The sequence below is a fragment of the Ursus americanus genome, chromosome 2 (assembly GCF_024610735.1).
Source record: "Ursus americanus isolate L20-20 chromosome 2, mUrsAme1.1.p, whole genome shotgun sequence".
NCBI lineage: Eukaryota > Metazoa > Chordata > Mammalia > Carnivora > Ursidae > Ursus > Ursus americanus.
Genome location: NC_142128.1, coordinates 40,969,463 through 40,996,608, shown reverse-complemented (window position 1 = coordinate 40,996,608; position 27,146 = coordinate 40,969,463). Strand labels below are relative to the sequence as shown.

General features: G+C 46.8%; 3 protein-coding genes and 1 pseudogene across 9 annotated transcripts in view; 2 read left to right on the top strand and 2 right to left on the bottom strand.

The window, feature by feature from the left end:
• UBAP2L (ubiquitin associated protein 2 like) overlaps positions 1 to 6,257 on the bottom strand; it is a 39,312-nt gene extending 33,055 nt beyond the window's left edge. For 5 of the 7 annotated variants that reach the window (XM_045783785.2, XM_087854604.1, XM_087854603.1 and 2 more), the window contains exons 1-4: positions 6,081 to 6,193; positions 1,785 to 1,914; positions 1,023 to 1,100; positions 337 to 447 (exon numbers count right to left, since the gene is read on the bottom strand). In XM_045783785.2, the coding sequence (XP_045639741.1) occupies positions 337 to 447; positions 1,023 to 1,100; positions 1,785 to 1,874 (279 nt within the window). In that variant the 5' untranslated portion in view covers positions 1,875 to 1,914; positions 6,081 to 6,193. Of the gene's footprint in view, positions 1 to 336; positions 448 to 1,022; positions 1,101 to 1,784; positions 1,915 to 6,080 lie in introns of all 7 variants that reach the window. The other 2 variants (XM_045783784.2, XM_087854613.1) reach the window with 2 other exon arrangements.
• Positions 6,258 to 6,475: 218 nt separating this feature from the next.
• Positions 6,476 to 16,563, top strand: LTAP1 (lipid transport auxiliary protein 1). Its single transcript, XM_045784438.2, has 7 exons — positions 6,476 to 6,753; positions 7,092 to 7,193; positions 10,833 to 10,950; positions 11,167 to 11,220; positions 11,821 to 11,987; positions 12,061 to 12,119; positions 15,629 to 16,563. Exons 1-7 carry the CDS (start codon positions 6,688 to 6,690, stop codon positions 15,822 to 15,824), a joined length of 762 nt encoding a protein of 253 aa, XP_045640394.1. The 5' UTR covers positions 6,476 to 6,687; the 3' UTR covers positions 15,825 to 16,563.
• A 137-nt stretch (positions 16,564 to 16,700) lies between these two features.
• CFAP141 (cilia and flagella associated protein 141) lies at positions 16,701 to 24,127 on the top strand. Its single transcript, XM_045784584.2, has 4 exons — positions 16,701 to 17,127; positions 17,379 to 17,419; positions 21,935 to 22,064; positions 22,575 to 24,127. The coding sequence occupies exons 1-4, from the start codon at positions 17,095 to 17,097 to the stop codon at positions 22,674 to 22,676; spliced, it is 306 nt and encodes a 101-aa protein (XP_045640540.1). The 5' UTR covers positions 16,701 to 17,094; the 3' UTR covers positions 22,677 to 24,127.
• Positions 17,849 to 19,529, bottom strand: LOC123783303 (ubiquitin-conjugating enzyme E2 C pseudogene; annotated as a pseudogene).
• Positions 24,128 to 27,146: the final 3,019 nt, after the last annotated feature.

Here is a 27,146-nt window from a genome sequence, read left to right as displayed (position 1 = left end):
ATAAAACAGGTGAGCAGAATGTTCTATGATTAGTAACTAAGGTTAATATATAGCATCTCTAATTCAGACTAACCCAGTCTGGGAAAGTTGCTAGCCTGGAACGAATAATTTATTCTAAGCAAATTAAAAGAGACAGATTTTATGTTTTCTCCTACTTATTGTATATAAATTTTAAGTATTTGCAACCCGCAGCAAACGATCTCCAGGACAGTTCTCTGCTCCATTTGGAGAATAAGATATTCTCCTTCAAGTTGGTTACTCCACTTGCTATTTTTAGAATATCCTGAGCTTCTCAGCCAGGGACCCACTTTCTAGAATGCTCTATTAACACTCTACCGTATCTGGGTTTCCTTCCAGTAGGACATTGATGGCTCTGTTGACATCTCCATTGCAGTCATGCAAAGCAATGACACATTCATCCTGGTTCTTGCCTGTGATATCAATCAACTGAAAGAAAAAGATCAGCAACCATCATGAACAAGCTTGTACTCCTCACAAAAGGAAACCAGGTGAGCAAGAGAAAAGGGAGAAGACACTAGCTGAGTCTGAAAAAACCCTAGGCTAAAAAAGCAAAAAATGCAGAATTTCGGTATTCTAGTTCAATAAGCAAAATATTATCACCTCTGATTAGGGATGGGGTCAAAAGTATTTATAAAACAATCAAACAATGAAGTATCTAATAGAAAATCAAACACAGAAGCACACAGGCTTCAGCATACCATCAATTTCTACATTTCCTAGATGGCACAACTGCTCAAAGTTGCTATAAAAATGGCATCAACAAAATCATCTGATAAATAAGTTAAAATTAAGATAAAACCTTTTCGAACAAGGTAGATGTCCAAAGAGGGACGGTAAATCAGACAACAAAAGCATTTACTCACTGGCTGAACCTATTATATTTCAGGTCATAATTCTTTCAATACCTACAGCACAAAGTACCCTGGTAGTCATCTATGACATTTAACTACGCTTTAATCCTGATGTCTTTCCTGCTTATAGCAAATTAGCAATACACTCACTTGTTTCACCTTTTCCTCAAAGTCAGCATCATTATGGTCTGAAATCATCTGTGCAAGTCGAATTTGTTCTGCAGTGGCCTAGGAATTAAGACAAGTTCAAGAAAGCATGATCAAGAGAAAACAGTTTATAGAAGTAAGAGGGACCGACATAGTCAATATTCTACCCCACCTCCCAGCCCAATTTCCTTCTCCTTGTAATAAATGACCAAGTAGTAAAATACTAACATCAATTAAGAAGCCCAAATTTGCAAAATGACAAAAAAATAAACACTGAATCTATTAGTATTCCACTCAACGACCCCTAAAAAACCAGGGAGCTTTTCCACCAATGTTCACAGTTAAAGAAGCTCCCATTTTGGGATTACAGCATCTCTTTGAAACATTCGTGCCTTAAATACTTCACATTTATTTGCCAAGTATTGTGTAAACTCTGTTCCTGCTTCCGCAAGGACCACTGCCACCCCCTTATCTCTAGGGCTGAGAACAACAAAAGATTTAGTCCGAGGGAAATGCTACCTTTACAAAGCGCAGGACCCATTCTTTCCAAGTCTTATAATGCAGTATTAAACAAAAAGCAAGCACGCTACATCATAGCGTATCATTAACAGTCATCAGGCCCTAAGTAAGAAGAGCCAAGGACTAGAAAACAAGAATAAAAAACCCAAACCAAGAATCCAAAGCACAGAATGATGCTGCACTGGATGGAAACCAGTTATCAACCAGCAATGCTACCAATAAATCCATATCCCTTGGGTTCTTTACCTGTGGCCGCTGCTTGTGCTGTGTCTGGTTTTGGTTTTGAGGTTGTTCCCAGTTTCCCCGGGCTCGGTTAGTGCCCACCGATGTCATCATTTACAGTATATACAAATAACAGTATTTACAAGGTCGAATACTGAAAGATTAAAAACAAACAACAATTTAGATATTAAACACGGGCAAAATATGTTTTCAACCTCTCTTTCATCAGCATCTTCACCACTTTCATTTCTTTAAAAGCAACAAACCAAGAAAATTCATCTGTTTTTAAGACATATTTGGCTTATTAATTCTTTAAGGAACAATGACTGTTAATCCATTTCTGTAGAACAAGAAATGTATAAAGCATGTGTTAGGAGATTTTTTTTTTTTAAGTTATGGGCACAGTCTGGTTACTAGTCCCCTATAGACAGGCTTTGTGAAGTTTTGCTATCTTGATAGCAAGCAAAACAATGTTAATAATCAAAAGCCTTCTACACAGAAATATCTAAAGTCCCTTTGACAGAAGGAAAGATAATCAACAAAACCTGGAAACAAAAGCCTTCCAGGAAGGGGATTGGTCTATACTCCAAACAAATAAAAACAACTTAAAATACTGTACTCAGTCTACCTATGAAAACAGACCTACCTCCCTTACAACCAGTTTATCTAAATTGCATGAGACCTCCATCACTTGGGAAAGGACACGTCTAGCCTTTCTCCCTCAAGTTGTATCTCTCCCCACGCAGTGGGAGCTTCTATAACCTTCAACAAAGCAAGTATTAGCCCCAGTGACTTTGCTCAGAATCTCAGTTCCCTGGATAATTCCAACACACTATTTTTGCAGCTACTTCTGTTGACCTCCTAGTCCACAGTTCCCAGGCACCAGAAATGCAAATACTCTTCACCACTCACCTTAATATACAGAAAATCCCAAATGTGTCCCAAACAAAAGCATCTAGCACAAAGCTTTATTTGAGAGAAAGGGCTTCTAGGATTATCTTTTTAAAATTTTTTTTTTAAAGAACAGTTAGATTTTTTTTTAAAGATTTTATTTATTTGACAGAGAGAGAGAACACAAGCAAAGGGAGCAGCAGAGGGGGAGGGAGAAGCAGGCTCTCTGCTGAGCAGGGAGCTGGATGCAGGGCTCGATCCCAGGACCCTGAGATCATGACCCAAGCCAAAGGCAGATGCTTAACCAACTGAGCCACCCAGGTGTCCCCAGGATTATCATTTTAAACTTGAGACATTATTGCCAGCAACGGGACTTTGTTGAGTCTTTAAAGAGGCAGAAAACATACTGGGCCTTCCCAAAACCAGAATGGATTTTGTTATTAACAGTTCTAGCAAGCTAGGATTCTCCTGAACTTAAGTTCCCTTCATTTATTCTTTGCTTTATATCACAACCTCAGCTGCTGCATTTAGTAAACAAAGAAAATATTCACCGTATGATGGAGCGTTCAAAGTAAGATGTTACTCTGCATTTTTTATTCCCTCTCAAAGAGGATAAGTTTATATTTCTGCTCTACACATAAATGTTTTTCATTAATGAAATTTTATACGGGGTAATGCTAGGCTGCCCAAAAGACACTGCTGAATTTGAGGGAGAGGTAGGTTGGGCTTCTAAAGAAATATAGAAGGATTATTAGGGAAGTGAATTTCACTGGTTTTTCAGGTCACAAAGCTAAATTCGTGCGGATAAATTCTTCACCAAGTTGGATCAATAGGCTGCACAGGGCTTTGTTTTTTGACACAGTCCTTAAGAATTAGAAGTTTTATATTCTCTATCACCAAAATTTTTAAAGAAATTTCAGAGCTAATTCCTTAACCACTACCTCTTCTCCCTACACACGTGCACACAAAGGCCTGTAAATATTTCTAGCTAGTACAGGATTATTTGCTACACAGTAGTCCATTTTCCTAGACTGGCATTATAGCCAAGTTTCATCACCCACAAAAAACAAGTGTTCTTTAAGAAGTACCCCCGGATTCAAATCAAAGAGAAAAATTAAAACTAGATGAAAACTATTACACTTAATAATTGGCTCTAAAATGAAATTTCTCATGCGAACGAACGCTCCTGTAACTTACAAATATTGATTTTGTTCTTCACACATCATTTCAACTTACAAGCATAAGTAATACTAGATACGAATTACATGACTAGCAATATGGATGACTGCATATACTCCACCAGTCAGTGTAAATATATTAAAAAGTCATCTTGAAAGCCACATAATTACTGAGAAAAAAAAAATAACAACACTCCTGATCAATCCTGTTAACTTCCACCTCTTTCTTACAAGTGCTTTGAAATGCGTGACTAAGAAAATTTTACCACCTAGGTAGTAAGAACACTGAGCGACAGGTCCAAAGTAAGTGATCTGGGATGGATCACCGGAGGGCACAAAATTAGCAGCCTTTTAGTAGCAAGCTGAGACACATACCTAGAGTTATCACAGTGCAGGGGAGGAATCTTGTTAAGTACTTTTCCTTAGAAAATAAAAATATTTATGGGAAACACATGAGAAGTGTTGGGAGACCAAGGGAACAGTGCAGGAACAAATACTGGTTTCAACACAGGAGTGCCCTTGACCATCTTTCGAAAACCAGCTACTTGAAAAAATAGCCAGAGAAATTTTACGGAAAAAAATAAATAACAAGTATTTATTGAGTATCTACTATGTGTCCAGTACTTTAGGAAATACAAAAGCAGTATGACTTGGTTGCTGCCCTCAGGGAGCTTACAATCTAAGTTGAGAAACAATTCAGACACTCTGAAGCTGGACTGGGGTGAGTAAGGCTTGCTACCTGTAACAGAACAACTAATTCCCCCAGATGCTTTGTGGAAATGACCCCAGCATCCCCTTCTCCATACACTCGAGCCTAATTTTAAAAAGAGTACTTGCCAATTAGGACACATTTAGCAAAGAGGGGCTTAAAAAATCAAACAAAACAGTACATTTTAAGGTCTTTCATCATTAGTTCCGGGCCAGCAATACTTGCTGTTCACAACGGAAATAATCACTGGCATAGTCTACTCTTAAGGACAATGGTGTAGGATCTCAAGGCAGTTTTATCAACCCGTGCATAACCAACACGTTTTCGTTCTCCAGTAAGGCTGCTTGTCACTGACCCCCATCGCCTCCCAGCAAGGCACATCATACAACCCCCAAGCAAGATATGGGCGGTGAAAGGTGGATGGAGAGGACACACAAAAAGCATTTCTCCATCTAATACTCAGGGACACTCAAAGGCAAAAACGGTGTAACAATGACAACAAAAACGGCCTGCTACTGTGGTGTTTTTCCTTCCACAACATCCTACACCAGAGGTGGCTACGTTTCAAGAACCGCGGAGCAGCAGTCTCCTGTTTGTGACATCAGTTTGCAAAGCAATTTAGGGATTGTCCACAAAGTGAAGGGTCTGAAGAAATTCGGAATTCCTGTCCTATTGCGAGAAGAGTGAACAAACACCCCAGGGCTCTAGTGACGTCCCTTAGGCGTAAGACACCCTACGGGGGTCTCCCCGTCCAGCTTCCCAAATAACATCACAACTGTTTGGTGTACCCCAAACTACAGCATGGACAACAGCAAGCCAACGACAGCAGCCACGAACACATTCCCAAAGCTGGGGCGCTGAGACAGAAGGAAGGGCAACCAGAGGAGCTGACAAAGAGGCTGGAAACGGAGAGGGGACGCAAGCCCACGCGTGGAGGATGGGAGGCTCGGCCCGCTCCGCGCCACCTCGGGAGCTCCCGGGGCCAATCGCCTCCTCACCTCCCACCCGGAACAAATTAATCCTCCGCACTCCAAACTGAGGGCCACATGGGGGAGTTTGGGGCAGCTCCACCCCGCCGCCCTCCCCCACCACCACCCCCAAACCAGGCCGGATCCGGATCCGAGGAGGCCCGCAGCGGGGTGGGAAGGGAGGAGGCCCCCTCGTCGTCTTCACGGGCAGCGGCCAGGGCAGAGCGGGCCCTACCTCAGGCGGGGCCCAGGCCGCGCTCGCTCGCGCTCTTCCTCGCTCTCCCCGCTCAGGCTCTAGCCGCATGCCCCCCCCCCCTCCGGCTGCCCAAGCCCCGCCCCGGCCACGCTCCCAAATCGAGGCCCCGGCTCCGGCGCGGCCCAGTAGGCCGCAAACCAAACCATAAACAAAACCCCCGGCGGCCGACTCGAGGGGGGGCGCCGGGCTCGCACGACCGGGAGGGGTGTCCAGTGGGGGGAACGCACGGGGCAGGGGGCCTGGGGGGGGCGGCTGGGTAGGGGAGAAGGGAGGGAGGGGAAAGGGAGACCGCGGATTTAAAGGGGCCGCGGACAATACCCGGCCCCGCCGCGCTGCCGCTGCCGCCGCCGCCGCCGCCAACGCCGCTGCGCTCCCAACTTTACCTCAGTCTCCTCCACACTGACACCCCGGGCCGCGCCGCCCCTGTCACGTGATGTGAGGTTCCCTCCTCCCCACCCCCTCCCTCCTTTCCCCTCTCGCGCTCGCTCTCGCGCCTTCCCCCTCCCACTTGCCTGCCTGCGTCCCCCTGCACGTGACGCGAAAAGGGACGCGCACGCAAGCGTGCGCGCACCACTCCGCCACGAGCCGCTGCGCTACGGCTCCGCGCGGCCGCCCCGCCTCCGCCGCGTGACGCACGGGCGGCCTCCGCTTCCGGTTCCTGGCGTCGTGCGCCGCCTCGGCGCACGCCGCCCGTGGGGCCGGTGCGGGCTTGGGTCACGTGCTAGGGGGTAGCGGGAAGGCGACGTTCTTTTTTCCTGGGTTCCCGTCCGCCATGTTTTCAGGCCGGGTCAGCCTTGGTCTTTCCCCGTGAGGAAATGGCCGGGGGATTTCGGGGAGCCCAGGCGCCGGTGCCTCGGCGGAGCCCGGGCTGACGAGGCAGGGCGGCGGGGTGACCCGGCGCAGTTGTGCGCGGGGTGGGGAGGCCATGGCGTCCGGCAGTAACTGGCTGTCCGGGGTGAATGTCGTGCTGGTGATGGCCTACGGGAGCCTGGTGAGGAGATCCCCCACCCCCTCCTGCCGTCGCGTCTGACCCAGTAGAGACCCCTGTCGTGGGCGCTCCCCCGTCCGCATCCTCCACTCCCTCTCCTGCGCCTTTTCTGGGCCTGGACTCAACCTGCCCCAGGAGTACCTGGGGACCGAAGCCACCGCCTCGGCGGCCCCGCCCTGCCCCGCAGGGTCCCCGTGGCCCGCCCCGCCCCTGCTCTGCGGGAAGGCGTACCTCGAAGTACCCCTGAAAGCCACATCTGGGCATTTAAAACGGAGGCGTGTCCCCCCTTTTTTAAACTTTTTTATTAAAGATTCCTTCCTTCTCTCTTATCTTTTGGACAGGTGTTTGTCCTGCTATTTATTTTTGTGAAGAGGCAAATCATGCGCTTTGCAATGAAATCCCGAAGGGGACCTCATGTCCCTGTGGGACACAATGCCCCCAAGGTAGGTCCTTAAGGCACGAGATGGGCCTGGTTCTCCAGCTCCAGTGGGGCCTAGCAGGAGATGTCTTTTACCTTTAAGATGACTTCAGTGCCCATGTTTTGTCGTCCTTGAGTCCTTGACCCACGCGCTCACCGTAGTGGAGGGAGCGGGAAGGGTCAGCTCGGTCCCGGGTTAGAGCTCCGTGCTGCGGCGCAGCTGCACTTTACCTGGGAACTTCAGTGTTTGCATCTGCGGAATGAAAGACTTGGATTAAAATTGCCAGCTCTGTGGTAAGAGTTACAAGTTCAACGTTGTGTTTCCTGTGCAAGGTTTGCTTTAGGATGGGGTTGGGGGTTACGTTAGCCCAGATCCATGAGAAGGGCTGCCTTGACGGAACTTCAGATGTTGGAGGGCCTCATAAAGCATGTGGTTCCACCATTCGGGTGACAAACTGAAACCCAAGAAAAGGAAGGCGCTTACTCCAGGATATACAGACTGGAAATAACCAAGTGGTCTTTTTGTCCATACTGTCTCCTCAGGTAACTGTCTTCCGTTCCTTGGCTTTTAAATATCTACCCTGCTCCCGCTCTCTCTCGCTAATCTGTCTCTCTCTCTCTCTAATAAATAAATAAATAAAATCTTAGGAAAAAAAATTTATCTCTCCCAAATTTTATGCATGTGGGAGCCCCGCAGGTACATATCTAGTTGGCTTTCTAGCGTGTCCGCCAGGTCTGACAGGCATCTGACATCTAACCCGTCAAACCAGAAGTCGGTGCCCCCCACCGCCCCCACCCTCTTGTATGGCTCTCCCTGATCCCGGGGTCTAGCTGGGATCCTGCTACAGGGGTTAGATTTCCAACGTTTACATGTGCTGTTACTGTGCTCTGGAATGATCGTCTCCAGTCTTCTCTTGGCTAGCTGATTGGCTCTCTAGAGCTTAGCTCAAATGTCATTCCTCTCCAAAGAAGAGTGTTTATTATCTATTTTAAAGTAGGTGCTCTTTTTTATTTTCTCATAGTATCCTGATATTTTTCTAGATACTATTTTACTACAAATTTTCTTTTACATTTGTCGATTCGTTCAGTGCCCAGCTTCCGCTAGACTAAGGTTCAAGAATGCAGGCCCCATGCCAGTTCTGTTTACCACAGTAAAGCCAGAGTCTACATATAGTAGGTACCCAATAATTTGTTATTGGGACAAACAGGCTAGTGGGAGAATTAGAGCTAGTACACAATTCCCTCAACTCTAGATCAGTGTTCTTTCATCAACCAGTGCTGTTAATCCTCCTTTTTTTGTGCTTTGCTGAGGTAGTTCATGGAAAACCTTAAGGAAGGTGTTGTGATCTAAAACCTCAACAGAGCTTCTTCCACATTCCCTCAGTTCTCCAAATGCCACCTGCCCTCCATAAGAGGGATATAGGGTTGGCTTCCAGCACATCATGAACCAATCAAAACTTTGATTATTTAGGAGCTCTCTGGACTAGATGAGATAAGATCCCTTCTGCTTTAAAAAAATTCTCTCATATAAATTCTCATTTATTGCTGGTAGAAGTGCAAATGAGTAAAACTGCTTTGGGAAATAATTGGGCATTATCTGGTAAGATTGCACATGTACATAATCCATAGTGCCACAGTTCCACCCACTTGTAGCATAGAGAAATTAATTTTTGTTGATGTTGTACCAGAGGACGTATAAGAGTGTTCGTTTCGGTGATATTTCAAGAAGAAACTGTTGGTCCAAATGTCTACTTGAGAATATATTTATAATAATACACTCGTATTCCGGAATACCATAAGGATTAAAAATGAGCTAAGCAACAAATACATGAACACAAATGAAACACTAAAGCATTTTTGAATGAAAAAGTCACAAACTTAAGTGGATTTCAAAAACATGCTGAGTGAAAAAAAACGGAAAGCCATTCATGAAAGAGTATCCACCATTTTGTTCCATTCCATTTATATGAAATTTTAAAACGGGCAGAACTATATCAATAGAAAGTACATAATTGTTGCCTGGAGCAGGGAAGGAGAAGTCGACTGCAAAGGGGTATGAAGAACATTTTGGGGTGATGGAAATGTTACGTATCTTGGTTGTTATGGTGGTTGAGTGGGTGTATTCATTTGTCAAAACTCATCCTTGTACACAAATTGGATGCATTTTATCACATGTAAGTTCAACCTATTGCAATAAAGTATTTAAAAAATTTTTTTAAAAGATTTTTTTTTTTTAAAGATTTTATTTATTTATTTAGCAGAGTGAGAGACAGCCAGTGAGAGAGGGAACACAAGCAGGGGGAGTGGGAGAGGAAGAAGCAGGCTCCCAGCGGAGGAGCCTGATGTGGGGCTCGATCCCAGAACGCCAGGATCACGCCCTGGGCCGAAGGCAGACGCTTAACGACTGCGCCACCCAGGCGCCCCTAAAGATTTTTTATTTATTTGACAGCGAGCACACAAACAGGGAGCAACAGAGGGAGAGAGAGAAGCAAGCTGTCCGCTGAGCAGGGAGTGCAATGTGGGGCTGGATCCCCATGACCTGAGCCAAAGGCAGATGCTTAACCAACTGAGCCACCCAGATGCCCCAAGTATTTAAAATTTTAAAAGACAAGTTGCAAAGGAATTCAAAACATATTTTTCCATTTGTGTAAAATTCAAAACCAGCAAAGCTAAATATCTTGTTTAGGTTGATAATGTGATAAAATAGTAAAGAAAAATTAGATTGTTGACAAATTAAGATTGGGGGTTGCATTCAATCAGGGGTAGGCACACAAGGCTGCAGAGTCAGTGGTAATGTTCTAGTTCGTAAACAGGATAGCAGGTACAGATGTTCATCTTAACAATTTTTATATTACTTAAAATATACATAACACGTATTCAACATATAATATATTTCATAGTGGAAGTTGCTAAAAAAGTAGCACGAAGTGGCACCTGGCAGGCTTAGTCAGTTAAGCCTCCAGCTCTTCACCTCAGCTCAGGTCTTGGTTTCAGGATCCCGAGTTCAAGCCCCACGTTGGACTCTGCACTGGGTGTAGAGCGTACTTAAATAAATGAAAAAGTCACAGGAAAATCTGCTGGGGCTCTGGCAATCCTCTTAAATAAGAGAGATGAACTTGAAACTGTTAACAGTGGTTGCTTCTGGATAAGTGAGGAGTAGCGTTAGTACCTTTGTTTGAAATTTACACCATGGATGTGAATTACCTACTTAAAAGATTTAATGTACTCTAGAAGAAAGCTTTTAGAAGGTCTGTGGTCCACCAGGTAGGGTAGTCCCCAAGCTATTATAAATCACAGGCCTCTTCACAGATTTTTAGAGTATGATTTCCAGTTGCTGTTCATTTTTTCTCTTTCTCTGGAAGCTCTTTATAACACCTAACTAAGATTTTAAACCCAGTTGAGTCAGAAATAATGTTGATGCTGTGGAACTTGAAGAAATTCTGGCAGGTTAAAAGATCTAGCTTAGAGATGTATAGTTTAGAGAAGTTTTTAGAGAACCTAATCCTATCCTTAAACTTTTTAGTCTTATCTGGCAATTTTATCAGACATAGCATTTTTTCTGCTGCTTTTGTCTTAGTTGTTCACTTGCTCTGCCCCATTTCCAGGTTCATGGAAAGCAGAGTATAGAGTAAGTGATTGCATATTCTTTTCTCTGTGTGAACAGGACTTAAAAGAGGAGATTGATATCCGGCTATCCAGGGTTCAAGATATCAAGTATGAACCTCGGCTCCTTGCAGATGGTGATGCAAGACTGCTACAGCTAGAAACCCAGGGAAATCAGAGTACGTGGCATGCTCTTGTGGGATACTTCAGTGAGGAATCCCACAAGTTCAGAATTCCTTTGCTTTCCGAGCTGTTAGCATAGCTGCTGGAAAACCTACACCCGTGGTTCCTCTATTGCTGGGTATATGTCAGATGTGGGGAGGCATTTTATTAGCTTGCTGAAGTTTGGAAAATCTTCTGAGGGTTATGTCTATGACCAGTCTCTTTTTCAACAGATTGCTACAACTATCTATACAGAATGAAAGCTCTGGATGCCATCCGTGCCTCTGGTAAGGGCCACTTGACGGGCTATTCAGGATCCTGAAAGCTCACCTGGGAAAGAAGGAGGAACCCACTTTATATATATTAGAATTTGTCCTTTCTGTACGTCTCTAGCTAAGAGGAATTTCCTAGATTTTTGAGAGGACTAGATTTATTTCGTCTAAGGAAATGATGGAGGCACATTATTTCTTCTTCAATGAGTGGATTTATTTTCTTTAGACCTTTGGTTTCATGAAATGGATGGTGGTGATTTGCTTGTTTTTCCACAAAAGACAGGTGACATCTGCTTTCTCAATAAGACCAAGATAAATGGTTCTTGAATTATTTCTGCTTCGTCTCTCCTAAAACGTGGTTTATATTTCAGAGCCAGGATGAGTAAGTAGGAGGATAAATTGGAAAGAGACACTATTAGGTGCCACTGGTGCAGCTCATAGCTGTGTTGCTACCACCAAACGACCACTCAGACACAGCTCTCTACCTGTGGTCTTCTTCATTCTATTAGAAGTTCCCCCAATTCTTTCATTGGATCCATTTCTAAATTTGAGAGATAAACTAGAAATACTGATAAAGGGGAGAAGTGTTATCACTATTATCTATTATCTCCACAGAGATACCATTTCATGCTGAAGGCAGACATCCCCGTTCCTTAATGGGCAAGAATTTCCGCTCCTATCTGCTAGATCTTCGGAACACTAGTACTCCTTTTAAGGGTGTTCGCAAGGCCCTCATTGATACCTTGCTGGATGGCTATGAGACAGCCCGCTACGGGACAGGGGTAAGCTGGATGGCCACTTTTTCCTTCAGAGAACAAAAGGAGTACGGGAATCTCACCCTTCCTCTTTCCTCAGGTCTTTGGCCAGAGTGAGTACCTTCGCTACCAGGAGGCCCTGAGTGAGCTGGCCACTGTGTAAGTTTGAAGGGGAATATGTTGGAGGGGCTGGTTGGAGAGTACGGTAGTGCTGGCCCACCCCCCAGCAAGATGCCCTTCATAAGCAGTATTAATAAAATCTGATGACGAGCTGTCAGGTCCTGCCTTTCCCTCACGTCGGAAAGCACGTGCTGCTCTACAAGGTTACGGGGAGAGAAGCCTCTCCTACTTTTGTGCCCTCTTTTTTTTTTTAAGTCCAGGTGAGTAAAATGTCAAAAGTGGTGTAACTTTATACCAATAAAGGGGATAAAATTTTTCATATAGGGATTTCCTTCTCTTCCAGGGTTCCAGTGTCTTCCTTCTATGTCTTGGTCTGATAAAGTAACAATTACGTGCCATCCATTTTTATCAGCACTTAGAGCATTAGGAACTCCATCTGAAGCTACGGGCATCACTGTAGCATTAGCTGTTGAGTGTCTGTGTTGCAGGAATCACAACTTTTGTCTGGCATCATTTTAAATGTGCGCTAACATATCTTCGGTGGTATTGTTTATGCAAAGTTGAAAGGGTGGAGAGGGAAAGCCAATGTAGAATAAAAAGTTAGTTACTGGTCTTGAAAAGAACCACCTCTGTTTCCTGCTGTGTTGAGTATGGCTCTTTCTCAAAAGATAAGGGGTATGTCTGTCCTCTCTTATCTGTGTCCTTAAAAATAAACTACCTTGTTCCAAAAACAAAAGGTCCAGTAAAAACTGCTCTAAACAGGAGTGGAAGTAAGCAGGGGAGAGGATGAGAAGGGTGTTTAGTCTGGAAGTAACTTACGGGACCTGTTCAAGGTACAGTTTCTATGAAAGCCAAGTAGTTTGTAGTTCTCATCTGGGGTCTGTAGAGTCTTCAAATTCATATAGACAGAAAGGAGATGGTGGGTGCCAGGGACTGGAGGCTTAGGGCTTAATGGGGACAGAGCTTCAGTTTTGCAGCATGAAAAGAGCTCTGGAGGTGGACGGTGGGATGGCTGCACGACAGTGTGTGTGTACTTGACGCTGCTGACTGTAACATTTACAAGTGGTCGAGATGGTAAATCTTGTGTGTATTTTACCACAATTTTGTTAAGAATTCAGTCCTTTGGGGCGCCTGGGTGGCTCAGCTGTTGAGCGTCTGCCTTCTGCTCAGGGTGTGATCCCAGAGTCCTGGGATCGAGCCCCACATCAGGCTCCTCCGCTATGAGCCTGCTTCTTCCTCCCCCACTCCCCCTGCTTGTGTTCCCTCTCTCGCTGGCTGTCTCTCTGTCAAATAAATAAATAAAATCTTAAAAAAAAAAAAAAATCCGTCCTTGGAGGGCACCTGTGTGGCTCAGTCAGTAAGCATCCAACTCTTGTTTTTGGCTCAGGTCATGATCTCAAGGTCATGAGATGGAGCCCCGTGGCGGGCTCTGTGCTCAGCAGGGAGTGTGCTTGAGATTCTGTCCCTCTCCCTCTGCCCTTCACCCATGTGTGTGTACACTCTTTCTCTCTCTCTAAAATAAATAAATACATATTTTCTTACTATCTTTTTGAGATTTTATTTGAGAGAGAGCTCACACACAAGCAGGGGGAGGGACAGAGGGAGAAGGCAAAACAGACTCCCCACTGAGCAGGGAGCCTGACGCGGGGCTCGATCCCAGGACCCTGAAATCATGACCTGAGCTGAAGGCAGACACTCAACCGACTGAGCTACCCAGGAGCCCCAAAGAAACCTTTTTTTTTTTTTTAATTCAGTCCTTGGGGCACCTGGCTGGCTCAGTCAGTAGAGCATGTGACTCTTGATCTTGGGGTTGTGAGTTTGAGCCCCATGTTGGATGTGGCAATTATTTAAAAATAAATTTTTTTTATTTTTTAAGATTTTATTTATATTTGACAACAAGCATAAGCAGGGGGAGCGGCAGGCAGAGGGAGAGGGAGAAACAGGCTCCCCGCTGAGCAGGGAACCTGACATGGGGATCAATTACAGGACCCTGGGATCATGACCTGAGCTGAAGGCAGACGCTTAACCAACTGAGCCACCCAGATGCCCCCAAAATAAAATCTTTTAAAAAATACTAATTCAGGGGCGCCTGGGTGGCACAGTGGTTAAGCATCTGCCTTTGGCTCAGGGCGTGATCCCAGCGTTATGGGATCGAGCCCCACATCAGGCTCCTCTGCTAGGAGCCTGTTTCTTCCTCTCCCACTCCCCCTGCTTGTGTTCCCTCTCTCGCTGGCTGTCTCTATCTCTGTCAAATAAATAAAAAAAACAAAATCTTTAAAAAAAAAAATACTAATTCAGTCCTTGTGGGGCATCTGGCTGACTTAGTAGAGCACGTGACTCTTAATCTTAGGGTGGTGAGTTCAAACCTCACTTTGGGCATAGAGCTTACTTAAATAAATAGGGGTGGGGCGCCTGGGTGGCTCAGTCCTCAAGTGTCTGCCTTCATCTCAGGTCATGATCCCAGGGTCCTGGGATCAAGCCCCGCATCGGGCTCCCTGCTCAGCGGGAAGCCTGCTTCTCTCTCTCCCACTCCCCCTGCTTGTGTTCCCTCTTTTGCTCTCTCTCTCTGTCAAATAAATAATCTTTTTTTAAAATGATAAAATAAACAAACAAATAAATAAATAAATAGGGGTGCCTGTGGCTGGCTCAGTTGGAAGAGCATGTGACTTTTTTTTTTAAGATTTATTTATTTATTTTAGAGAGGAAAAACAGTGTGAGTGGGAGGGGCAGAGGGAGAGGGAGAGAGAATTTCAGGCATACTCCAAGCTGAGCATGGGGCCCAAGATGGGGGTCGATCCCATGACCTGAGCCAAAACCAAGAGTCAGACACCCAACTGACTGTGCCACCCAAGTGCCCCAAGCACTTGATTCTTAATCTTAGGGTCGTGAGTTCAAGTTCAAGCCCGACAGTGGATGTAGAGATTACTTAAATAGATGAACTTAAGAAAAATAATTCATTCCTTAATTAATGGTTTCTAGAAAGTTTTGATGAGTCTAACAAAGAGGATAGGCTCTGAAATCTGACAGACTTAGATTTGCACCCCAACTCTGTCACTTGATAGCTTTGTGACCTCAGGCAAAGGGGCTGTCAATTTCCTAACCTGGAAAATGGGCATGTTACCACCATGTAGAGATGTGGGGGTATCTGTAAATTAGATACTGGTAAAAAACCAAATTTAATGTCCTAACAGGTTGTAAGTACTCAGTAGCCACTTCTGTTCTTATTTTTTGGTGTTCAGTTTTCAAGGGACTGTTTTTGGACTGGGAGTATATTAGCGACATACACACATTAGGTAAATCAGAATTAAAAGTTTTCTCTATAGTGAGATGAAGAAAACGTTGAGCCAGAGGCAGGGACTCAGTGGGAAAATTGGTTTATCTGCTACTTCGAAGCTGTCAGATGGGGTTTTAGTAACTCATTTATAAGATAGGACAAGGACAGGGATCATTCGTGGCTATAGCTACATTTATAGAATGGATGAGCCTTGAATTGTATTCTTGTGTTAGTCCTCATTCTGTCCTTGAGCTGCCCTCTCTGTGTTCTCCAGGGTCAAAGCACGAAGCGGGAGCTCTCAGAGGCAGCACCAGTCGGCAGCCAAAGACCTAACCCAGTCTCCTGAAGTCTCCCCAACAACCATCCAGGTGACATACCTCCCTTCCAGTCAGAAGAGTAAACGTGCCAAGCACTTCCTTGAACTGAAGAGCTTTAAGGACAACTATAACACACTGGAAAGTACTCTGTGACGGGGCTGATGGACGCTGCTCTGATGCTGGCTGTGCCAGTGGCTTCAGGTCATCCGGCTGGTGGGTCCAGCTGAAGTGCCACAGTGTCCAGAACTCTTAGGGTTCATGCCTAGAGGATCATTCTCCAGCTTGTTCTTACAGCCTGTTTCAGAGAATCAGGACTTCATTTTCCCTTGGCAGCACTTTTTTCTGGAGTTGAATTCAGATGTTTTTCTTAATGTTTCCATCGATGCTTCCTTAAAAATCCTCACTTGGTTTTGATTATAGTTCACCTGCCTTTTTTCCCCCCTCTTTTCCAGACTATAAATAGGATAATCCTAAGAGTGAGAGTTGAGGTGGCAGGGCCTTGTGTCTTCATGTCTACCCCTTTATACATAGGTGAATGGGGACCATTTGGGTTTGAGACATATTAGAGGTGATTGGTAGGAAAGGCGGACACGAGCTGGTGGGGAGGTCTGGTGAGGCCATGCGTGCTACATGGAACAGCTTGCCTGGTGCTCCACTTGGATTAATCCAGGGTGTGTGGAAACGTTAACACAAATTCCCTGACGTGCAAGGATCTGCCCTTACGCTTTCTTTCCATACTGTCTTAAATAAATGGAAAAGGGAATGTTGGCACCTGACATAATCCCATCCCCCCACAGTTATTGGGGATACTGTGGGACAGTGAAGAAATGTCAGACCAATGCACCGGTCTGACATTCTAGATTATTTAATAAAATGAACAATTAGAAAAGCATATGATTCATTTCTTTATAGTTGCCTTTTTTTTTTTTTTTTTAAGATTTATTTTAGAGGGAGCGTCCATGTGCAGGAGCAGGGGGAGGTGCAGAGAAAAGCAGACTTCCCACTGAGCCCGGAGCCTGACATGGGGCTGGAGCTGATGACCCTGAGATCATGACCTGGGCCGAAATCAAGAGTCAGATGCTTAACTGACTGAGCCACCCAGTTGCCCTGCAGTTGCCTTTTAATGAAACAGGCATAGAATATGTTCTTTGGACGTAGGATCATACAGGGACCCCACAGAAGAAACCCTGAAATTGGGACCGTGGTCCTTGCTCCTAGAATTGCCTGTGTCACTAATAGAAGGCAGGAGAACCAGGATTCCCTTTAGGTCTCCAGGGCAACAGGCCAGGTGACCAAGTCCTAGGCGCTGGGGTTGTTGTTGGAGGCAAATGTGTTGCTATGACTACTGAATCCTGGGTGACCGGCTGGACAGAAGGGAGAGCCTGCTTCGCGTCCTGAGCCTGTGTCTCACCAGCTTGTGGACATGTCTGTGGAAAAGACGACAAAAGTCGAAGAGGTGTGCAGAGCTGGAAGGGGGCTGGGTTGACCAGAAGCAGTTTCTTGAGGGGCCTGTGATGTAAGTGCTGGCTGCTGTATGCCAGCTCCTCCCTGTATGTTTTATTTAATCTGTTCTGGAAGGAGTAGCACTCTTGCCCTCACTTCTCCTAGGAAGTGACCATTCCCTGTCAAGAAGAGAGGCCCATGGGAAAGGTGCTGGGGATGGGGTGCTGGACGTCAAGGCAGACAAGCAACTTGCTTTTCTTGCAGAGTTTTCAAAGGGTCCTGGGATTTAAGAAGATGGTTGACAGGTAATTTCTGCTTCTATCCCTTCCCTTATCCTCAGCTTGACCTTGTCACCCTTGTGTCCTTCCCTCTAGCCACCTGTCAGATACACTTCATCCTTGTCCGGGGCTCCTCAAGAAGGAAAGGGGTGTGCAGGTGCAGGATGCAGCCTTTCAGGGACAGCCTGCCAGTGCCCACTAGGTTGTGCTACCCACACAGTGCTTTTACTGTCTCTTTCTCCTTGTTGTCCGAAGGAAAATCCGATCAAGTTTTTGTTCTTTTATTAAGTAGAATGTAATGCTTTGTTGTATTAATCGTGATAGGTATGCAGGTAAGTATTTGTTGAGTGACTGAATGAGAAGACCAGGCTGTATGTCTCTCCTTCACCTGGGAGCTTTTTAAGACACATGAGCTAAGGTCTTAACCCAGAAGATTCTGACTACAGTGGTCTGGGATCAGGTAGGATAAGCCTGTTTTTAAAGGTTTCGCAGTTGGCTATACCCAGAGCCATCAAGGATGGGAGTCCAGAATGATGCAGCCTTTTTACAAAGACAGCTTGATGAAATTTATCAAAACCTAAGATCTCAAAATTCACATATCCATGGACCTGGCAGCTGTATGTCTAGTTGACCTTTTATACCTGCAGGAGCTCTAGAGTGTACATACACAAGAGTGTGCCGGACAGCACTGTTTACAAAAGTAAAAAGGGGGGCACCCGGCTGGCTCAGTTGGAGGTGCACGCAACTCTTGATCTCAGGGTTTTGAGTTCAGGCTCCAGGCGGGGTGTAGAGATTACTTTAAAAAAAAAAAAATTTTTTTTTTTTTTAAGTAGAAACCATCTAGTTGGTTAAATTATGATATAAAAATACTAGGCAGCCTTTACACAGAATGAAGCAAATCTTTATGTGCTGGTAGGAAAAGTCCAAATTGTTAAATAATACTACTTATGTAAAAGTATGAATTCATGGTAAAAAAAAAATAATAATAATACTTGTATATGATAGAAACTTTTCTGAAAATATACACAAGAAACATAACTTCATTGAGAACTGGGGTGGAAAAACAAAGCTTTAACTTTTCATTTAGTATATATTTTTTAAGATTTTATTTTTTTTATTTTTGTTAACATTTTATTTATTTAAGGGAGGGAGAAGGAGGAGCAGAGGGAGAGAGAATCTCCAGCAGGGAGCCCGACATGGGCCTCGATCTCACAACCCTGAGGTCAGGACCTGAGCTGAATTCAAGAGTTGGACACTTAATCGACTGAGCCACCCAGGTACCCCAAAGATTTTATTTTTAAGTAATCTCTATACCCAGCGTGGGGCTTGAACTCACAACCCCAAGATCAAGAGTCACGTGCTCAACAACTGAGCCAGAGAGTCATCCCTCTCTCTTTTTTTTTTTTTAAAGATTTTATTTATTTATTTGACAGATAGAGACAGCCAGCGAGAGAGGGAACACAAGCAGGGGGAGTGGGAGAGGAAGAAGCAGGCTCCCAGCGGAGGAGCCTGATGTGGGGCTCGATCCCAGAACGCCGGGATCACACCCTGAACTGAAGGCAGACGCTTAAAGACCGAGTCACCCAGGAGCCCCCAGAGGCTTAATTTAAAAAACAGAAACAAAACAAAAATGACACCACAGCTTAAGAAACAAAATCCTAGACATAAATGAAGGAAAGGACAGAATATCTAAGGATAAAATAAAAAGACAACACAAGGAGAGAAACTACACAGCGTTCTTGGCTGGAGACCGCCTTTGAGTAGGGTTCTTGCAGTTACTTAAAGGCTACGGGTTTTTCTAGAGCTCGATAACCAAAGGGCCATCAATGTTGGTTTCTCCTAACAGGCTCTGGACGGACAGCGGGATGGTCCTAACGTCACCCAGGGCAGACCACTTGTCCTTCAGGATGTCCAGACAGATGTTGCCCTGGGTGTCCACGCTGGGGTGGTAGCAGGGTGTGAGGAACTTCACCGTGGGTGCATTGTAAGGGGAACCACTGGGGAACTCCAGAGAGAACTTAACACCTCACATCTTCATCGACTTTGTCAGCTGCTCCAAGATGGTCCCCACCCATTTGAAAAGGTCTGATTGAGGGAAGGCAGAAATTCCTTTGTTGCCTGACATCTTGAGGGTCATCAGCTAGCCTCTTGCCTGCAGGGCCCCAGGTGGCACCCCCCCCCCCGCCCCGGGGTTGGCTCCTTTGCTGGTGGCAGCTGGATCATGGTTCTGGGAAGCCATCCAGGCAATGTGGGCAGAGAGACAGGAACTCGGACAGCACGACTGTAACTCTCAGTGTATTTCTATATGGGTTAAATTTTCTATCGTCTGTAAAAAATACTTGATTTTTTAATTTTATTTATTTTTTTTATTTCAACAGGGCAGGGACACCTGGCTGGCTCAGTCGGTGAAGCGTGTAACTCTTATCTTGGGATTGTGAGTTTGACCCACGTTGGGTGTAGAGATTACTTAAAAATAAAAATCTTTAAGGGTTCCCGGGTGACTCATTAGGTTAAGTGTTTGACTCTTGATTTGGCTCTTGTTGAGATCTCGGGGTCTTTTTTTTTTTTAAAGATTTTATTTATTTATGTGACAGAGAGACAGCCAGCGAGAGAGGGAACACAAGCAGGGGGAGCGGGAGAGGAAGAAGCAGGCTCCCAGCAGAGGAGCCCGATGTGGGGCTCGATCCCATAACGCCAGGATCACGCCCTGAGCCGAAGGCAGATGCTTAACGACTGCACTACCCAGGCGCCCTGAGATCTCGGGGTCTTGATGAGGGAGCAGAAGGCAAGCTGAGGAAAAGTACACCCCCGGGTGGGATCTGTGTGACCTTCCTCAGGCGCTCCTGGCTGCTCTGAAGTGAAGGGAAGGAAGAACAAATGGTTAACTCACAGAGATGACAGTCCTGGAGGACAGAAGTCTCAGTTTACAAATGTCTTAGTGATTTACAAGAAAAAAGCATTCTTATCAATAACCTAACTTCCAGAGGGAAACTCCCAGCTGTCTTAACGTTAATGCCTTGCTAGAGGGAAAAACAGCCCTAACTTGACAGTGGCCAGGCCCCCCGGCATCTTTTTTTTTTTTTTTTAAAGATTTTATTTATTTATTTGACAGAGATAGAGACAGGCAGCGAGAGAGGGAACAGAGCAGGGGAGTGGGAGAGGAAGAAGCAGGCTCATAGAGGAGGAGCCGGATGTGGGGCTCGATCCCGTAACGCCGGGATCACGCCCTGAGCCGAAGGCAGACGCTTAACCTCTGTGCCACCCAGGCGCCCCAGGCCCCTGGCATCTTGTAGGTCCTCCTTAGCATATGAAGATTCTTTTGAAAACCTCCCTCTTTCCTCACAACCCCGGGGCAGCAGCTCTTTCTGCCCACCGGTCCTGTCCCCGTGCTTTTATAAACCACCATTTTGTACCAAAGACATCTCAATTCTTTCTTGGCTGTTGGCTTGGGACCTTACCAACATTCCAAAACTACATCAGTGAGATGGAGCCCTGTGTCAGGCTCTGAACTCAGTGTGGAGTCTGCTTAAGATCTCTCTCTCCCACTCCCTCTGCCCCTCTCCCCCTAAAAAAGATTTTTTTTAAAATGTTTAAAAAATTTTTTTCAACAGGGCTTACCTGAGCAAACCATGTGTGTGTGTGAGAGAGAGAAATGCATATTCCTCACGCATTAGGGCCTCCTGGGTGGCTCAGTCGGTTGAGTGACTGACTTGATCTCCAGGTCCTGGGATCAAGTTCCACCTTGGGCTCTGATCTCAGCGCGGAGTCTGCTTGTCCCTCTCCTCTGTTCCTCCCCCTCCTCTCTCTAAAATAAAGTCTTTTTTTTTTTTTTTAAAGATTTTATTTATTTATGTGACAGAGACAGCCAGCGAGAGAGGGAACACAGGCAGGGGGAGTGGGAGAGGAAGAACCAGGCTCATAGTGGAGGAGCCTGATGTAGGGCTCGATCCCGGAACGCCGGAATCAAGCCCTGAGCTGAAGGCAGATGCATAATGACTGCGCTACCCAGGCACCCCTCTCTAAAATAAAGTCTTAAAAAAAAAAAAAAAAAAGCTACCCTGGGGTGCCTGTCTGGCTGAGTTGGTGGAGCGTGTTCCTCTTGATGTCAGGGTTGTGGGTTTGAGCCTCACACTGGGTGTAGAAATTGCTTAAAAATGAAATCTTAAAAAACAAAACTTTAGCAAATGATTCCAGAATATGTCTAGCTAAGGTTGAGAATCATATAACAGAAGGTATTAATTCTTAGACTGGATTTGATACCCACGTCTGCCCTAATGTGACCTTGGGCAACTCACCTGAACTTTGTTTCCTTGTGGTACGATGCAAAAATTGGTTTCTAGGACACGTGGCTATTATGATCATTAAATGGTCTGCATAGTCAACATATCCTAGGTTCGAAGTTAGTGCTAGTTACCCTTTCAAGGAGTTTGCCATCTTCGGACATTGGCGTGGAGGGTCTGGGAAGGAAGCGGCCTCACCGACGGGGTTGGTGTCTCCGCTCCTAACTAACGCATCCGGCTCTGACCTCTGTACCTGGGGCAGGTGGCGGAATTCACACGCTCGCTGTCTGTGGCAGATGACACTGAGCCAGAGGAGAAACCGATATGCTACCCTGAGGATGCAGGACACCATGGGACAGGAGTTGGCACTGGCCAATAAGCAGCTACTGATGGTGCGTTCTAGCGAGGGTGACCTGAAGCCTCATCCACTACTGCCCTGTGCCCACTGGATCCCCAAAGTCTTAGTTGCCGCCAGCACTCACCCACCTTATCTGCATCTGCATTATCCCCGAGCGGTAACTTTCTTCATTAAATGGCTCTTTGCGTTCAGCTGCAGGCGGCACATGCTCAAGTCCCAGAGTGTGGACTCGTCCTTGCTCCCCCCATCTCACTGTCCGGCACCTGCCTCTTAGAGCCCCTCTCTCCCAGGAGTCCCAGTTGCTGGCACGTCATCATCCTTGCATCCCAGGTGCCCAGCAGAGCTCTTGGTTCATGGTGCTCTCAACAATTATTTGCTGAATGTGGGACTTCCCCTCCAGTGGTGCAGCCTCTATGCCACCGCCTTGCTTTATGTCACAGCTAAGTCCAAGTCCAAGAGGACACAGGCTGGAAAGCCACCAGGGGGAGAATGGGAATGAGGGCAAGCAGAAGGCACACCTCACACTCTGTTCTGTCCCCACCAGGTCCGTCAAGCAGCCCTGCACCAGCTGTTTGAAAAGGAGCATCGGCAGTACCAGCAGGAACTAAATCAGATGGGCAAAGCTTTTTATGTGGAGAGACTCTGATGGCATCGGAAACAAAGCTGGCTCTTAAAGGCTCAGATGTAGTCATGTGGTTCATTCTTCAGCCCTAGATCTTGATTTCTTTGAACACTGTTTATTCATAGCCATAATCTTAAAACAGCTTCCTGGGGTTTGCTTACCGTCTCTCAGCTCTCACTTCCTCCGGTCTTTTCTGTCTTGGACAAATAGCTCTGAGTGCGGCTGTTCACCCACAGGAACCATGTGTTTGGGTGTCAGGAGGCCTGGAGTTCAGGCTTTGGCTCAGCCAGTTAGGAGACCCAGGACAGGTCTCTCTCTGGACCCGAATTCCTACAAATTGACAGGCTTGCAAACTGAAGCACCATGGAGGTGAGACAGGTGAGCTGGCAGGTGTAAGGAAGTGAGGAGCAGTGAGATGTGTGGGGGACTGTTAAGAGCATGTTAAGTCTGCAGGCGTTCAGATTCTGAAGAATTCTAAAAAGTACTGACTGATCACATATGTCTATAGGACACAGAGAACCTTACTTATGAAGATCCACTTTCCATAAAATGAGATCCCAAGCCCAAGAGATCCCTGTTGTGCAGCAGGGAATATGTGCAGAACACCACCAGGCTGACTTCCTGGTTCCTTCACCTGCTGTCTGCATCCTCATTGGCCCCTGATCCTCTCCACACTGATCTTGCCCTGCCCTCTACTCCGGGGCCCTGTGCACTGCACAACTCACGTCTCCCCTACCCCACCCTGAGTCTGGCTCTACCCTGCAGTGTGCGTTTCTCGGACGTCAGAGCCCTCTCCTTTTCTCCCACCGTTTCCCACTGATGAGCACAGAGAGGCAGCAGGTAGAGAGCAGGGTATGGGCTTTGGAGTCAGGTGTGGGCTCAAAGTCCAGCTTCGTCCCTTAATTGTTGTCACTTTGTGTAAGTTCCTTCTCTGAACCTCAGTTTCCTCTTCTGAAAGTGGGGAAAATAATACCCATCTCACAGGATCATTATGAGAATTAAATAAGGTATGTAGAGAGCAAACCTAGTGCTTGACGAACAGCATGTATCCTCCCTTTTCCCTCGCAGATTTCCCTGTGACCCAGGCCCATCGCAGGCCCCTGGCCAGCCCCCGACCACCCCCTACGCAGCCAAGATGTCACTTCATCCCACGCCTGTCTCTCTGCCCTGTGCATCCGTTTATCCTCCGGTTTCCATCAGCCCTGATTCCCAAGTGTCTTTAGTCAATGACTCACAAGTTCCTGCACCCAACAAGACACAGGGCTCATGGGCTGGTTGGGGGAGGCAGGTGTGGACAAGGCAGGCAGACGAGGGGTCCCTGGGTGGCACAGTCAGTTGAGTGCTGGTCTCTTGATTTCAGCTCAGGTCATGATCTCAGGGTTGTGAGATCCAGCCCCATGTCCTCAGCAGGGAGTCTGCTTGGGATTCTCTCCCTCTGTCCCACTCCCTCCCCTCCCCTCCCCTTGAAAGAAAGAAAGAAAAGAAAGAAAGAAAGAAAGAAAGAAAGAAAGAAAGAAAGAAAGAAAGAAAGAAAGAGAAAGAAAGAAAGAAAGAAAGAAAGAAAGAAAGAAAGAAAGAGGAAGAAAGAGAAAGAAAGAAAGAAAGATGAAAAAGAAAGGAAGGAAGAAAGAAAGAAGAAAAAGGAAGGAAGAAAGAAAGAAGAAGGAAGGAAAGAGAAAGAAGGAAAGGAAGGAAGGAAGAAAAAAGAGAGAAAGAGAAAGAAAGGAAGGAGGGAAGAAGGGAGGGAGGGAGTGGTGACCACGTTGTAAGGGACAGAAGCAGGTGCATGTGGCCTGGATCTGACCCCCAGCCTGAGGCTGGGTCTCCCGCTCAGCCTGTTCCCCCACCACCACTACCACCACCTCTCTCCACGTCTGCCATCCGCCTGCGGCCGCCTCCCACCTGGCTCTGCTGCTCCTGTTCCCCAGGAGAGCCTGGCCTCCGGAGAACACAGCACATCTGGGTTTGAATCCTGCCTCTGTCACTTACTGCCTGCGTGGCTTGGGGCAAATTGCCTTAACTTTCTGGGTTACATTTCCTTGTTTATAAAATGGAGACGATGCCTCCCCTTCCCGGGGATTAAATAAAGCACTCTGCAGAGAGGTAGCACATAGTGTCCAGTACCACAGTGATGTCTTCCTGCCCTGGGGTATTTCCTTCCCTCTTTATTTCCCCTCCGTCACCTGGCTGCTACCCACCCCCCACCACACTCCTTCAGCAACTTCTTCATTCCTCTCTCCTCTGTTCACTGGGACCCACAGGACACCCCACCCCCTATGCCTTGATCCCTGACCTTGGCCTCTCTCCCCAGGGCTTGTCAGTGCCAGGCTGGCTCCGGTATTGGCAGACTGGGCCCTCGGGAGCCCATCTCCTCTGATCCCCTCTGCCTGCTCTGTCTGCTCTCATCACATCAGCTGAGTGTTTCAGCCCGTCATACCCATCCATCCCTTTTCCTCTATGGCTGCTGCCTTACCCATCTCCTCTGGTTCAGAGGGGCTCAGCCTTGTTTGAAATAGCCACACGGAGGGCACTCCAGGAGAGCTAGAAAGTGTTTATAAGATGCCATCAATGTTTCTGCCTAGTTATGCCTGAAGTCAACGTCTCCTTCTACGAAAGCTCTCCTCTAGTACATCAATAATATTCCCAGTCTCTGCCTCGTCCTTTCAACTCCTGCTCGTCATTTCCCAGCCTCTGGTTTGCCAGGGTAGTCAAGGTTCCCAGCGAAGGGAACTAAGCGTGGGGGAGAAGGGGAAGAAAGATGGTCACAGAAACAAAACCTGCACACACGCTCCCAGTAGGAGCCATGAAGCAGCAAGGACGTAAGACAACAGCACAGGGCTACCTTGGGGCTTGGACGCCCTTTCGTCAGTCCCCCCCCGCCCCCGGAAGGCAGGAGCCGCACAACGGGAATTGACTAGACTAGGGCTTTGGACAAGCTATTGACCTAGATCAAGGGCTCTGTGGGGTTGGTATATGTGTAGTGGGGGGGGGGGCAGGAATCCAGACTAATGGGAACAGGGACACATGGAACAAGCCTGGGGCTGAAGCAGAGCCTCCTCCTCCCACCCCTGCACTTCCACCCAAGCCCCCTACCCGCCCGGTGAGGCTATAACTTGGGCTCTTTTTCTGCCACAGTGGAGAGAAGCATCTGCCTGCCACATGACATTCAACAGACTTGATCCTCTTCAGAAGAAACATCCCCCAGAAAGGAACCAGGCTGGATCCCTGTGAGGGAAGCCAGGCCAGGAGTTTTCAGTGTAAAAATCCCCAGAAGAGAAGAGACCTAAGGACTGCAGGCAGCTTCCTGGCAGAGGGGTTCCTCCCTTGATTCAGTTCTGCTGGGCAGGGGAGACCACACATCTCTGGAGCCCAGGCTGGAGGTTGCCAATGACACAGGTCACTCTCCTCTTCTGGACATCCGAGGGTGACTTTAAGGATGCCTGGAAGACATGGGGAGAAGGTGAGAAGGGACAAGATGATGGGAGGAAGCAGCCAAGCATTCTGGAAGTTTCTCATGGCTACTTCTCTGTAATACTTAAGGGCAGGAGGAGTCCAGGAGGGTGTCAGCTGAGAGGATCTCAGCGCTCTGCTGGAGGTGATCTGGAAGGTTAGGAGTTCTATTGGAAAGGTAAAGCAGGATGTGCAATCCCCCTACCCCCACCCCCGGAAAGGCTCAGGACAGTGGGAAGGAGGTTGAGGAGAGCAGGTGGCCGGGCTGGCTCTCAGCACTGTGGTCGTGACATCAGGGGGAGAAGCTCTGTTTGGGAGCCCTTGGAAAGGATAGGTGCCCGGATGTGGAGCCCTGCCAGATATGCTTCCTGGTTTAGGCTAACGTGATCCAGCAAAGGGCAGGCACTGGTAGGAGAGGGGCTGATACAGGGACAGCACGAAGGGCAGATGAGTAAGAGCCGGCCGTCTTGGGAGGTGAAGAGCCGGGGTCAGTGTCCTTCCCCAGGGAGATGACTTGCCATCTAGCCATGCTTGGTGGCTGGAGGGAAGGAATGCAGATGACCACCAAAGCTTTCCTGCCTGCTTCTGTGTGATATGTTTGATATTGGGTTGTTTAATTAGGAACCAACTAAATATCGAACATATTCTTACAGCAGTGGGCAATTTGGCATCAACCTCTGGGGCTCTGGGGCTCTTTTACTGAACCTCTCATCTCCAGGACCCCTTTGGAAAAGCAGTGGTGGCAACCTACATGGATTTCAGTCTTAAACTGGAGACTTAGTGTGTGAGCACGAGAGCTGGAATTTGAGTATCAAATATCCCTGTATCTTTCCCTTGTACTAGAAGGGATGTATCTCTGATCTTCTGTCCTTCTACTTTTTTTTCCTCCTTATTCAACACTCCCCCCACCCTTATTGTACTGCCTCCTATCCCTGGGACCTCCTTGTTCACTTGTCCTGCAGCGAGACTCTATGGTTTCTCTGCTTTTCTTCAAGAGTCAATTGATGGTCTATCTACCCATCTACCTCTAGTGACTGGAAGCTC